The sequence below is a fragment of the Alligator mississippiensis genome, chromosome 3 (assembly GCF_030867095.1).
Source record: "Alligator mississippiensis isolate rAllMis1 chromosome 3, rAllMis1, whole genome shotgun sequence".
Taxonomy (NCBI): domain Eukaryota; kingdom Metazoa; phylum Chordata; order Crocodylia; family Alligatoridae; genus Alligator; species Alligator mississippiensis.
In genome coordinates this window covers 157278665-157293674 of record NC_081826.1, presented here as the reverse complement: position 1 = coordinate 157293674, position 15010 = coordinate 157278665, and the positions used below count along the sequence as shown (strand labels likewise).

General features: G+C 45.5%; 1 protein-coding gene across 1 annotated transcript in view; it reads right to left on the bottom strand.

Annotated features, from left to right (window-relative positions):
* Positions 1-4579: 4579 nt before the first annotated feature.
* Positions 4580-15010, bottom strand: part of LOC109283970 (uncharacterized) — a 70560-nt gene continuing 60129 nt past the window's right edge. The window contains exons 4-7 of the mRNA XM_059723487.1: positions 11265-11408; positions 9198-9331; positions 6414-6584; positions 4580-5559 (exon numbers count right to left, since the gene is read on the bottom strand). Of these exons, the coding sequence (XP_059579470.1) occupies positions 5434-5559; positions 6414-6584; positions 9198-9331; positions 11265-11408 (575 nt within the window). The 3' untranslated portion in view covers positions 4580-5433. The remainder of the gene's footprint in view (positions 5560-6413; positions 6585-9197; positions 9332-11264; positions 11409-15010) is intronic.

The following is a 15010-nucleotide window of genomic DNA, read 5'->3' as shown; positions in this document are numbered from 1 at the left end:
CTCAAGGCCACTCCTAGCTGTTCAGGCTGGCTCCTAAGTCATTTTCTCCACCTGTCTTGCAGGCCTGGGAGCACATGGAGCACACCTAAGCTTGTTTAGGGAGCAACAGAGGATTACTTTTAGAGACAGTTAGTCAGCCATGTCAGTCTGAAGTCAGGCAGAAGACAGGGTAGATCTGCACCCACAGACTGACTAAATCAGAAAGATATATAACATAGGTTTTGTGGCAGAAGACCACCTTTGTTTCTCCCCTGAAATTCTGCTCTGTGACAATTTGGTTAAGATGGGCCCTGCAGAAGGTACACACCTTAACCTATCTCTTTAGGTAACCTGCGCTGGATACATTCCTGAGGGAGGGGGGAAACCTGCTCCCTCTGCCTACGTGTGACTGGTATCACATACCTGGGTGAGGGGCTTGTTCCCTGAGGAGCTAGGAACTGCCAGTCTGCCCAGCAACTAGTGATGCATTTCAAATTGGTTGGCTGGCAGCCAACAGGTGCTGGCCTCCATTGGACCAGATAAATGAGGTCATAAGGGCTATATAAGAAGGACTGCCCAGGAGGAGGGGGCAGCAGCCATGAGGAAGACTCAGGGAGAAAGAAGAGCTGAACCATCTGAAACTTGCTCTCTCTCTCAAAACTCATGATCAAGGAACTGCCTGCCTCCGTAGGGAATCTCCACCTGCCTCTGGATGATACTTGTGAGTCAGCTACCTGAGAGCTAACTAGACATATAGCTTGCAGTAACTCAGATCCGTGATCAAAGGCTACCCAGCCATGCCAGTTGGCTCTATGAGATTTCTCTGATATTGCTCTACCCTGTACCCCATTCCAACCCTACCCCTTGTAACCAATAAAGTTCTGCTTTGTACCTAGCATGGGAGACTTATTGGGAGTGGGTCTAGATTATGCCTTGGGGTCCCTTTGGTTCAACTGACTAAGGGAGACCACTACTTGTGCTTCCAACTGAGGGAAGCATCCCAAGTTCTTGAATTGAATCAAATACCCTCGAGGGCTACTAGGCCTGTGTTTCCCAGGGTGCACAGAGTCAGAATCAAGCCCATCCCTGGGTGGTGGCAGTGTTACCCCCAGGCTAGCGGGTGTGCTCCAGGAAGGGGGTCGGCCAAATGTGAGGTGCCCCCAGGGAGGCACTCGGAGCCTGGAAGGTGGTCAGGTGCAATGAAGTGGGTGGCTCAATGCAGGAGTGCCCCCTATTGGCCTGCTACAGGTTTTATCAGCTCAAGATCATGTCTTCAGATACTGTGAAAGGACAAGCACAGAGCAATTTATAAAATGGAGAGAGTGATTTGAATATAAAAGGTAGGAAGGGAGAGGCAAGAAGGGGAGAAGTAGTGCAAACAAGCAAGTAATAAGCCTATGGGAACAGAAGGGTCACAAAAGGTAATCTAGGTAATGGGATAAGAATCCATAGTCTCTGTTTAGCCCATACTTAACACAATCTAGTCTGTTGCTGATTTCTTGTTCTGCAGTTTCCTATTCAAGGTGGTTCAAATTCCCATCCCTCCCTCCCTTTCTGCCTTTTGTATTCAAATCACTCCCTCCATTTTATACAGTGCTCTGTGCATGTCCCTTCACAGCATCCTTTGTTTTAAGGTCAGCATCTGATGAAGTGAACAATGCAGGAGACTTGACTATACAATTTTGTGGTAATGGGGGACTGCTTTCTTGCTTTCCTCCTGGCTTGCTCCCTGGCATTTTGGTGAAGAGCAAGCAAGACTAGTGGGAATCTGAACCCCAGCATTCCTGGGCTTGCATGTAGGACGTTGACCACAGATTTTGGGAGTATCTGAAGCCCCAGACTGATAAGTCTGGGAAGGAGGATACTTGCCCAGTGGTAGAGCCACATGGACTTGAATGACTGAGTTCTACTGTCAAAAGTTGGAACTTGACTACTGGGTTTTGCCTGATAGAATTTGGAGCTGATTTGGCCTTTGAAATAAAAAAAAGCAAAATTGGGCTCACAAAAGCTTATGCTATATATCTCTCTCTGATTTAGTTAGTCTATAACCTGCAAATTTACCTGACTTCTTACACTCAGGCTAGGGACAGATATTCAAAAAGCCTGAACCTGAATTGATTCAATCTTTGCAGGTTAGTTTAACCTGGCTAGGCTGAACCAGTTCATAACTGCACAGACATTCCCTCTGGACTGAAGAAATGCAGACACATGCCTGCAGTGGTTCAGGCTAGAAGCTGGGGGGTGCTACAGCAGCCCTCCCTTCCCTTCTACAGTGCTGAGCTGAGGGGGTGGGGCATGGCCAAGCTCCAGCAGGACCTCTGATTAGAGAGGGGTCCTTTCCCCCCTAACTCACTGCTCCTGACCAGGGAGGGAGCCAGCAGGGAGTTACACAGGGAGTAACACAGCATTTAGCACCCCACTAAAATAAAACAAAAGCCTCTCTCATCAGTTCAAGCTCTTCTTAAATAACTTTTTCCAAGGAAGGAATGGAGGAACATTACCAGCTACCTGTTGATTAGCTCCAAAAAGACCTAAGTGGCCACTGTCCTCTCTGCTGTTGTCCTGCCTGCCTTACACAGACCCCTCTCAGCATTAGCTAGCATACCACATATTGGCTACATCCATGCTGTGGGAGAGGGGAGGGGGAAAACCCTTGCTTGAGCAGGGAGTGGGGTGAGGGAGCAGGAGGAAGCCAGACAGATGCCACTGTGCCTGCAGTCTCTGCTGGAGCTCCAGCCAGGGAGCAGAGGGGTGGGGCCAGCCCTGCTCTAAAGCAGAAACCCACCCAGGGATGCAAAGCATCTGGGATGTTGGGGGGCTCTGATTTAAATTAAACCAGGAAGGGGTCTGGGACAGACATTGCATAAACCAGTTTGACCCAAATAAGTTAAGTCGGATACTACATTCAACCAAGTTTATCTCAAATCAGTTTCAGCCATTTTCAAACTGGTTCATGTGCACTGAACATCTGTTCTGTTACAGGTTTAAACTAGTTTCTGATCACTTAAACCGGCTTATGTATAATGTCTGTTCCTAGCCTCAGACTCCATGACAAGGGAGATGGACTTAGGCTGGTAAATTTAACTCAGCCTGTTCCTTGTCTCCTCCCACTGACTGCACATACCTATCTACCCAGCATTGACTTATCGCTAACCACATGAGTCAAGATCCATTGAGGCGATGCAGGAGAATAAGGAAGAAAGGGGAAGAAGGGGTGTTATTTCTCTTCTCAAACTTCTAGATGAGTTTATAGTTTAACAAAAAATCTGACTCTTCAATAAGCCTTGAATTATTTTTAAAAAGTGAAATGTGGTCTGAAAGAAAATGAAGCAGAGTTTTTAGTGAGGGACAATGCACACTGTTGCCTACAGGGTCCCAAATCAGAAGTAGATTTACTGTTGCTTCAGGTGCATTTTTCCAGCTTAGGGCTCACTTTTCAAACTATAAAGAACCAAAGTGCACTGTGAAAATCAAATGGGGCATATATTGCCATTGGTAAAACTGACTCTTTCAGTGTATGAATAGAAACGAATGCATAACACTACTTTGCTTTATTAAATGGAAAACTGACATTTAATGGTTAGGTAGACAGTCAAAAAGCCTGAGGCTGAATCAATTCAGTCTTTGCAGGTTAGTCTAAGTGGCACAGATTAAATTGAAGCAGAAGTGAACATACATTTACCTTTGATACAGGAAATGCAGCCACATGCCTGCAGTGACTTACAGCCAAGAGCTGGGGGGCACTAGAGCATGGCCTTCTGACCCTGCATTCACTTTCTCTTCCTGATGTCCCTGAGGTCTCTGGGATTTATAATTCAGAATTACAGCAGCAGGACTCTGCTCATCACTTGCTCTTCCTGCTTCCAGGTGCCTCTGGGATTTGTAGTCCACAGTTGCAGCCAGCATCAAGTTTGAGCAGGGAATAGGGTGTTTAACCCCCCCACCCTGGCCCTAGACCCCAGCCAGAATTTGCCTGGGTGGTAGTCCCTAGGGCTGTGTGAAGCTTCGGTCCCTGATTCAATTCAGCAGAGATTTGGCCTGATTCGGTGGCTGAATCTCCAAATCCAAATCAAATCAGAGAACCCTTTAATCTCTCCGAATTGAATTGGAACCCTTCAAATGGATTCACAGAGATTCGGAAAGATTTGGTGATTCGGACATAGACACAGCTTTAAACATTTTTTCTACATACCTCTAGGTAGCAGGCAGCTTGTCAATGCTGCGATGCTGGGGCACATGGAGCATCCCACAGAAGTATGGGGGGCTCCCTAGCATGCTTGGTAGCAGACCAAGAAGTGAACCAGAAGCACTCCCAGTCCACTTCCAGATCCACCAGGGAGTGCACTGGGGGGGCTCTCATGTGCCCCCCAGCCCGATGACTGGTGCCTCCTGGGTCTGGGGGGGGCACCTGGGGTCCTCCCATGGCCGCTTGCCAAGGCGGGGGGAGGGGACGGGGCCCTCCCCTTGCACTCCCTGGTGGACCCGAAAGTGGATCGGAAGCATTTCCAATCCAATTCTGGGTTCATTGCTGAGCACATGGGGGTCCCCCCCACACACACACTCCTGTGGGACGCTCCATATGCCCCGGCATCACAGCGTTCGCAAGCCATGCTGGTACCTTGAGGTATGTAGAAAAAACATTTAAAGCTGTATCTGTGTCCAAATCACTGATTCTCTGAATCAGCATTGAATCTTCAGATTCGGATTCAGCCGAATTGAATCGGGGATAGTGATCCAAATCAACAAATCGAATCACTGTCCCTGATTCGAGCCGAATACAAATTGAATAGGGCCTGCTTTGCACACCCATAGTAGTTCCCTGCTGCCCCAAGACTGGGCTGCATCCCCAGCCAGCCTTACCCACCCCCCTCACCCTCTTGTCAGCCAGCCCTCACTGCTCCAGCTAGGGAGCAGAGGGGTGGGGCCAGCCCTGCTCCCTGAAGCAGACAGTACAGCCCAGCCCAGGGCTGCAGAGCATGCTGGGATGCTGGGGGACTGTGATTTAACTTGAACCAGGAAGGGATCTGGGACAGAAGTTTCATAAACCAGTTGACCCAAATCAGTTAAGTCTGATACTGCATACAACCAGATTTATCTTAAACCATTTTCAGCCATTTTGAAACTGGTTTATGTCCACTGAGCTTCTGTTCTGTTATTGGTTTAAACCAGTTTCTGATCACTTAAACAAGTTTATGTGTAACTTCTGTCCTAGCTAATATAAAGACTGTGCTCACTTTTCAAACCCCTCTAAGAGATTTGGATGCCAGGTTCCCATTACAACTAATGGACACTCAAATCCCACGTGCAATTTTGAAAAGCTCAGCCAGCAAATCCAAATGTGGCTGCCTTACAAATGTTTGCTCTTCCAAGGAAAAAGGACCATGAGTTTGAGCAGCTGTTTGAAATTAGCTGATCTGGTTCCTCTCCAGTTTGCACACTATTCACATGATGCCTTCAGAAATTCAAGCTAAATACTTCATTGCAAATGTCTGCATTACCACTCTGTCTCAGCGCTGTCTGCAGGACAGGAAGAGGAGCCTCCTGACTCATCTTTTGCCAAATCTGCAACAATGCCAGGATCTGTATGTTAAATGAGATGCAAGGTTTATGGTTCTACCCTTGGTCAGACAGCCACGGTAATGTGAGCGTAGACCCCAGCCAGATCTAACAAAGATGTTGCCTCCCACTAATTCTATTCCAATGACTTCAAATCTGCCTCACCAGTTACCTCTGACTCTAGATTCAGATTCATGTATTCTAAGGCCAAGAGAACCATCTAGTTCAACGTCCTGTATATCCCAGGCCATAGGATTTCCCCAAGTTAATTCCTGTCTGGACTAGAGCATGGGTTTTGGGAAAATATCCTGTCCTGTTTCAAAAATTGCCAGTGACAGAGAAACCACCACAAACTTTTGTAATTTCTTTCGAGAGTTAATTACCTTCCCTGTTTAAAAATCTGTGTTTTATTTCCAGTCTGAGTTTGTCTGACCTCACCTATCAGATGCTGGTCCTTATTCATAGATTCATAGATTGTAGAGTCGGAAGGGACCACAATGGATCATTGTGTCTGACCCCCTGCCCCTGGCAGGAAAGAGGACCGAGGACAGATGACCCCAGCCAGGTGACTATCTAACCTCCTTTTGAAGACCTCCAAGCTAGGTGATAGCACCACCTCTCTTGGAAGCCCATTCCAGATCCTGGCCACCCTTACTGTGAAAAATGTCTTCCTAATATCTAACCTAAATCCACTCTCAACTAGTTTACACCCGTTACTATGTTTCTGTCTGATCCCAGCCTCTGTTACTGACATTCTATATAGCTAGGTTCAGTTGCTGCCCCAAGGAACTTACAATTTCAAATGTCTGGCCCCTGCCCTCTTTTACACCAGAGGAAATACAAATCAGGAAAGAGGGTGATACATTTCCAGTTCTTACCTGGCTCTTTACCTCTGAATGTTCATGCTCCAGGCGGGAACAGTCCTTCTCCAAAAACCCAAGGCTGTTTGCTAAGAGCCTCCAATCTCTTCTCTTTGAAGACATCTCTGTTGCAACCTGCAAGAGCTGCCTGTCACACAGGTGTGATCTGTCTTTGAAATGCACAGCTGTCTAGGAAAACAAAATGAGAAAGAGGCTTTTCTTTAGTTGGCATCCTTAGATGTCATAAGGATGGCCAACACTTAAAGGCATTTAAAGACCCCTTCAAAGCTTGTGGCCTTTGGCCATTAATATCAATGAAGTTTGAGCAAGGTCCCTACTCCCCTGGACAATATCACTGCTATAGGCTCAGCAATATGGGCTACTACTCTTCCTTCCCCACTGTCACCCACCAGCAATGCTGGGGTGAAATGAAGTTGCACCACTCATTCAGTTCTTATAGTCTAGTACTCACCAAGTATTTGGCAACAACCCCTTGGTTTATGTGCACAGCATCTGGGATTCCAAAGTGGTCTGTGTACTATCCAGGTCAAGGACTGCTTAGTTTAGGAGAGCAGGTGATATCAAGTATATTTAATCTAATATGGCTACATACTATAACACTGGTGCTCAGTCTATGGCCTGCAAGCCAGATCCAGCCCATGGAGGAGCAATTAATACTGCCACTGCTCCCCTGCTGCTGAATTTCAGGCCTGTGAACCAGTCCTGCACCACTTATCTGGCCTGTGTTGGGCATCGCTGTGCTATAAAATCCCACAAACAAACCTTTTGACACATTAATCATGGGCACAAAGCACCCTGATTTCAAAAGAGATTCTCAAATATAATAGTCAGCATTGATTTTCCAAGAAAGGTGTGTTCTCCTCTCAGGGACCGCACACAGGTCACCCAACAAGGTTGCCAAAGAACATTTGCACATGGAGGAAAAGAGCATTAGCACTAGGTCCATATCTCAAGAAGCAAAAGCATTTGGAGGCCACCTGGTGCTTGACACCATATCACACTGAACAGGAAAAGATGATCCTTACCCCAGAGTTTGCAATCCAAATAGACCAAGGGAAACAGGGAAGATAAGCAACATGCCCAAAGTCACACAGTGGGTCAGTAATAGAGCTGGGAGTACAATGAAGGTCTCTTGAGTCTTAGACTAGTACACAAACCACTAGCCCACACTGGGCAAGTCTACATGTGCTATGGAGCAAATCAAAAAAATCGGGCACATTGTGCCAGAGTTTATTGTTTCAGGGCACTGCATTTACGCATGCACCCAGAACCCCAGCACACTGAGCTGGGTCGGAGCAACCCTGGAAGGTAGAGGGTCTGGGGTGTCAGCCTGCCAGCCTGGGGCTATTCCGACCTGGCTCAACGTGGTGTGGAGGGGCTGGCTGGGGCATGAGGCTGCTCCAGTGCAGGGCTAGCTGTCAGGCACCGTCATGCCCCAGGCAGTCATGTCAACATCTACACTTGTGCTGCTGTAGAGTAAAACACTCCACAATAGGATAGTACTTTTATTTACAAGTACTACCCTGTTGCAGAGTTGATTAGTTTCCTAATGAGGGCCACACATGTAGATGCAAGACATTTACTGCAGAGCTAATTAGCCTACTCTGCAGTAAACATCTCAAATAGATGTGTCCACTAACTCCTAAAAAGACATAAAGGATGCTATCAGAGAGGAAGACACACATTCTGCTAGAGGAGAACAGACATGCCCTTGAAGGAGGTGCATAGGCTCTATACCTAGACAATAACGGAGGATTAATTATTTGGCTATAGAGCAACTGCCACTTTTTATGATCAGGGTAAAATATAAGCTGAAAGCATCAGTGATTGGCCATATACCACAGTTAAGACAAAAAAGATAGGACTTGGCCCTCTATAGAGAAACACTAGGGCTTGTGAAGGGGAGTGTGGACTCTGGCTTAAGCCCAGCAAAGTATCTCATGTTCGGAAGGGGCTAAGTTGCTGAGAGAGCCAGAGGCATAGGTATATACACATCTAGAAGCCCTGATAGTTGGCTTCTTGATAGTTTCCCAATCTAGATGATTGGGAAAGCAGTGCTGAGGGTAATAGGCTAGGCCACCTGGTGCAGACAGGGGTTAGGAGACCTGGGGTTGGTCCTGCTTACTATGAAGGCCTGTAGCAGAGGCTGTGTCCTTAACCTTTCTGATGCTGTTGGAGAACTTCAGATGAATTTTTGAATGGGAGAATGGAGAAACTCTTGGAGCAGAAGCTGAAATAAAGAAGCAGTGTGGACCAAGAAGCTGGTGCTTCTTTGTTCTTCATATGGATGTTTGTAGCTAAAGCACAACTCCCCTGCTGAAAAGTGACATCACACAGGACTTGTACCAGGGTCTTCAAGTCAGCGTGTCCCTCTGTGGGCATGCAACCTGAGACACAGAAAGAATCTGGCCCAATGAAAGTGTGGAATTCCCTGCCGTCTGAAAATGTCGTCACTTCAATGTACCTCAAACCATAGGTGATGTGTAAATGCTGACAGTGGGGCAAGGCACAACTCTGTGCTGCCGCTGCCCCCGCCCTCACTGCTGCCAGGCATTGGATCTGGCCAGGCTGCAGCCCCATGCCCTGTGTCCAGGTGTCAAGCTGGGTACTTCAGTCATTAGTCACTTCTAAAAATCTGGGCCTGATACAGTTGTTTTCCACAAAGCACTAAATTTTATGTAAAATAAAACTTTGCATTAAAAAAGAGTTTATTTACCACCATTTCTGCTCTTTCATGTGGGTGTGTTTTCAATAAGGGGTGAAATTTAAAAGCCTACTTACGGAAGGAAAAGAAGGTTCTTGCTCCTTAAGATGAGTGATGTTGGAAGGTATGATTGGAAAGTGAAGCACTGACATCAATGTTTGCTGGGGAAGGGTCTTCACCCAAGCTAAAAACTGATCTTCATCAATATAACCTAATCAGGCATGAACACAATCTATTCAGAACACAGACAATAAAGGTTTTGTACTTCCAAGCTGTATTCCTCCCACTTGTGGTATTTATGTCTTGAGGATAAAAAACAGTGTAATCTTCAAGTCATTACTCACTAGCAGTGGCAGCTGAAATGACTTACCAAGTCAAATATGCTATGTTATTGCACAGTGTCTGCATTTCATTTTTCCCTTTAGCCTGGGTAAGAATAGTCTTAAATGGCATAACTAGATAATAGAAGAACTAGGGCAGTTTTTCCCAGTTGCAAAGTTATAAAATCACACTCCTTGAAAATACATCAGCAAGTTTTGATGCAGCTTTGCTTGTTTTATATTTAACTTATAGAAAAAATTAAGGTTCTACCTACTTACCATTAAATGCAGTTTTGGTCTTTGTATGGCATTTTCACTTTCAAGGACTGGCTTTCAATAATGTGCCATCCCCTACCAGTGCTGTTGTCACAAAATCAGTTACAGCTGCTAAGTGAATAGACTTCTAGAAATAAAACTGATGGCTAAAGGATTCAAACTACATAAACCCTCTTCCCTACTCACAGGCATGTACTCTACCTCTACAATAATGGCCACATGTTAGACCATGCCCTGTTACTTGAATTCTGCCTCTTCAATCTGCTGTCCTGTGTTTGCCTTTACCTATCTTCCATCTCACACTGCAAGTTGTGAATGTTTGTAATGCTGGAGTGCAGGAGGAAGGCAGTGTGATAAATGGGGAATGACAGAAGCCTGTACTCTGCAAGGTGAAGAGGGTAGAATTAAGATCTTAATTTGGTATATGGTGGTTCTGGAAAGGCTTAGACCTGTGGGTACAAGAGTCAGTGAGATGTGATATTGGGTGTTACATCTGCTCCAAGCTTCTCTGATGCACAGGGACATGGGATCACTCTGAATCTGGCCTAAAAACCCAGCACCAGAGTCTATTTTGTATATTCTTAGCTCTCCATCTACTAGTCTGTGACTCCTGCTGGTTTATACAATGTGCAGTCTTCTATGTAGCCCAGAGGGAGGGTTGAGGACAGAAACTATCTTGCCTCACACTTCTGAACAGGAGCACATTTTGCATAAGAAGGATCAGGGCAATGCTGGGGGTGAGAAGGAGGGGAAAAGAAGCTGCCTTTCAGTATTGCAAGTTCTAAAAGCAAGGCCAACCTTTCAGGTAAAACCTTTGTGTAGAAATAGGCAGCAGAGGAAGCCAAATAGTGTGGTGATTGACACTACCTGAAGAAACTGAGATGGGAGCCACAGGGTTCATTTCTGAATCACAGAGAGGGCAGACATGGAGTCTGAGGCATTAGCAGAATGACTTGAGCTAACAAAACACCTCTGTAATGTAGCTGGAGCTGGAATTAGTGTCTGGCGTGGGGGAGCCCTAGATTCTGCTTCTCTCTCTCTCACCTACTTCTATGTCTGATACCTGAAGAACTGTATTGTGGACTGTGGGCTAGAGCCCTATGTATATCTCTGTATTGAATCCCTCTGTCATCCTGCCCTGTAGAAACCCTTCCCCTAATCTGTTTACTTTCCCTTTATCTTATCTATCCCCTGCCCATAGTGACTTAAATCCCACTTAATCCCACACTGACTGCTGGAGTATTTTTTTAGCACATCAGTTCAATGTAGGCACTGCCCCTCAGGCTGCTAGAAAGGAATAATAAATGAAGTCTGATACCACAAATTTTGCCTGCAAAAAGCTGATTCTCCCTGCTCCTCTTACTATATCAGCTGGCCCAGGTGGTATCCTGCTCTTGCTGCAGGGCTCAGAATGGTAGTACAATACATCCTTGGAAGGACACTGTTTCTCCTCTCTGAGCATGGCAGCACCTGTAGATCTTCATCAAGTCACTCAGGATATGCCCTATCCAAAGCACAGCACACTCACTGGAACAGGTGCCAAATTACCTCGATTGCTTTTATCCACTTCATTAAGAAAAAGAGTAGCAAGTTCATCAGTGGTCTGTGGGCCTTCCCTGGGGTACAGGTTATGCATCAGACTCCGCAGCTGTTCCTTGCTGATGGTGCCAGAGGTTAAGATCTGATATAGTCCTGAGGAAGAAGGGTAATAAAGCCATCTGTTACATTCTGGTTGTCTCCAAAACTAGTCAGTTCTTGGTCCAGTGCCTTGTAATGTGAGCTTGTCTTTCACTGTTCCTGGTTGTAGAACTGACATGGCATAGATTCAGGTTGATCTCTTTCCAAATGGCAGTGGTGATTGATTGGAAGGCTGAGAAGTGGTCAATGTTGCTCTTATTTTAGCAGGGTGTGTTCTTTGATGTTTAAACGGAGCCACATTCTTCTGCCAAGGCAGCGAAACTGTCCTATGGCTTGGATCAGGGATCAGGGGTGGGCAAAATGTGGCCTGGGGGCCGGATGTGGCCTGCCAGGCCATTTTATCCGGCCCGCAGGGCCCCTAAAAAATTTACAAAATTAATATTAATCTGGGCTGCCTGTCATGAGGCTCTCGATGGCTTGCCGAAACTCAGTAACCGGCCCTCTGCCCAAAATAATTGCCCGCCCCTGGCTTGGATGCTATTCAGTGTGCCAGGGTCTCTTGTCTCATCTAAAAAGATGTCATGCCCATGATCTAGAGGTTTTGTGAAAAACCTCAAGTTGCTTTTCAAAAAAGAAAGTAATATTCACAGTGGAGTTTCTAACTGCATTTTGCTTATCTAACCTACCAACTATTTCTAGGTGCTGGTATGTTCCCCTGACTCATAGTGTTGATGGTAGAGTTATAAGGGGTGATTAAGACCCACCCTTCTCCAAGCTGGCTGCATTTCAGTGATGGCTTAAGTTAAGACTCTGATTATAGAATTCTTGATAGAGAATGCTGTGAGTAAGCCTGGCTGAAAACCTACAATCATGTCACTCAAATAGAAAAATAACTAAATAAGCTGTAGTGAATAATTACTTGGTATATTATTCATTATCAGATATTGATCATAACAAATTTCTCTCTATATTACAGTAGCAGTTAGTAGCTCCAACTGAGATCAGGACCCCTTTGTGTTAGAACTACATATGCATGCACATGCACATGCACATTTAAGTAACAGGGCTCTTACCTGTCAGAGTACACCAGGTGTAGAACATACACTGGAATAATTCTAGCAAAACAGTCTCCCTTTCATATACTTAAATACCAGATTTAAATGTGCAGTGACTCAACAGATGGCAATATTATCTAGGATAAGCATATCCCAAGTACAGAATCAGTGGGGAGAAATGATATCTTAACAAAATATAAGATAGTTGTGATTTGACTTGGTCTCTGGGGATGAGTGAGATGCTTTGAGATCAGTTTAATAATGAAGCCAAATGCAGTATTCCTGGCAGACTACTTGACAGCAGGTGCCATAACCAAAAAGAAAACAAATGAGATAACATGAGATCCAGCAAACAGAGCCCTGGGTAGGTTGGAATTTGGGGGTACTGATTCTATTTTTCATTCTGCAACTAATCTGCTAAGTGACCTTGGGCAAGTTATATCACCTCCTTTCTAGTTCAGAAATCAGAAATCAGAACTTCCTATCAGTTGGTGCAACCTGCACATTTCCAAACCGAGTGCCCACTGGATGGCACTATTGTTACTGCCTAAATCACAATCCCATTCTGAAAATAGGAGCATCATGCCTACTAATTGTAACATCTGCACATATATAGGGCTTGCCTAAGATACTGATTTCAGTTCTGTTATTAAACTGATCTCACACACTGTTTGTTTAATTTCCCAGAGATCTTGAGTAATTTGAATGACACCTGTCTTAAATTTTATTAAGCCATTTGCTTCTTTCACTGACTCAACTTTTTTGTGCCTGTCTTAGTTAACCCTAATCTTTGCATGTAATGCCTGTGCAAAAGAATATGGGGAACAGGCAGGATATCTTAATAGGCTCAAGTAGGTTCTGGGTTTCTCAAGGAGCCAGGAGGCTTGGGTTTCAGCAACTTAATCAATGCATAATGTTGGCCAGTTCAGCAGTGGATATGGAATCTCCTAAAAGGCACAATTCAGAAGGCCCAGAGACTTGTTGTCTGTCCAAGATTCACACTACCTGAATTGCAATTAGGTCCAACCACTTCACTTCCTGACCCTAAAGATAAGGCTACTACAGATGAAAACTGGATTTGCAGCCAGATTCACAGCTACTGTAAATAAACACAGGCCATGTCTGAATAACACGATACAGTTCTGTGCACCAAGAGTCCCACGTAGTTCATGCATCACAGTCTGCACAGTGCTGTGATACTCAATGCTAGCTCTGCACATGCTAGCTCTAGGACCAGGAGCAGTATTAGCTGTGTTTGTGGGGTGTTCTGCTGGGGCTAACCAGCCCTCCTGAGAAGCAGGGTATATTAGTGTGATACTCCACCCAAGCCATTGGTGCTGACTTTTAATTTTTACTGGGGTGGACAGGGGGCTAGGGTGGCCACATGGTTTGCTTGTGCACACATGCATGTGGTGGCCCCTGCCTCCCACTCTGTGCAGCCCCTTGCTGGCTAGAACTCTACTAGCCTGCAAAAGGACTCCTGCCATTTCCTGCATTTTTCCACAGTGAACAGAAAACCCGGATTTCTGTATGATACGGGGAATACAGGACAAATGCTGTCCCAGAGTCATGTGGCCTGGGATCAGGACTTGATGGTCCCATTTTGGAACTGTCTCATCCAATTTGGGATGGGTGGTCACCCTACCCTCTTCCTGAGGGGGGCAGGGTCCTTGGGTCCCCATGTACTTGGTGCCTATGACCCAAGCTAACATGGCCACACTGCTGCTGGTAGCTGAGCTGACTTATTCAGAGCTAGCCTGGGTACCACTGCGTGGTCTACAAATGCACTTTAAAGTGCAGTAGCTTCTTCTAACGTGCATTAAAGTGGTGCAGAAAAAACTGAGCTAATATGCTAAAATGCAGTAGAATAGGCTACTGCATATTAAGTGTCACCTAAAAAGCGTGTACTTGTGCTACAGCACATTAGCACAGCCTAATGTGCATTTATTTAGTACCTCATATTGGAGGTTCTAAATTTAATGAACATTAGGAAAAGCTCACTAATATACATGAAGACTTGCCTACTATGTGGCACTGCATTTGTGTCATTTAGATCTAACGAAAGCTGACTCCTGCAGTTTTTCTCTGGAAAATCCTCACTGGCTCTATACAGGGCTTTCAGGGCTCCCTGTTCTAATCATTTTGCTTGGGATGTAAAAGGGCTGCAGGGATAAGGATCTTAGCTGTACATCTTAATTCTCTCTAGTTTGCATCCTATAGCCACAGCAGTTTCAGACTGTATTATCTTATGGACTGTATAACTACATCAGTTCCTCCCTTTTGTTTTATATCGTACAAAATCATATCAATATACTTAATATGTCTTTTGAGAATGCTTTTACTAGTAATACAAACACATGGAATTTAGAACTTTGTCATACAATAATTTTGGGCGGGTCCTGGACTGTGTGCACATATTACCACTTGAAACTAGTTTTAAGCACTCATTAAGTGACTCTGTCCTGCTCCCAGGGACACTTTCAGTGCCCTAGCTGGGCAGTGCCTGCCCTTGCCCCACTCCTTCCCTTACCATGGGAGCCTCGATCTACTCCCCCCCATGGCCCTTCCCTCCCCCCGACAGATTTACTGGTGGGATATTGC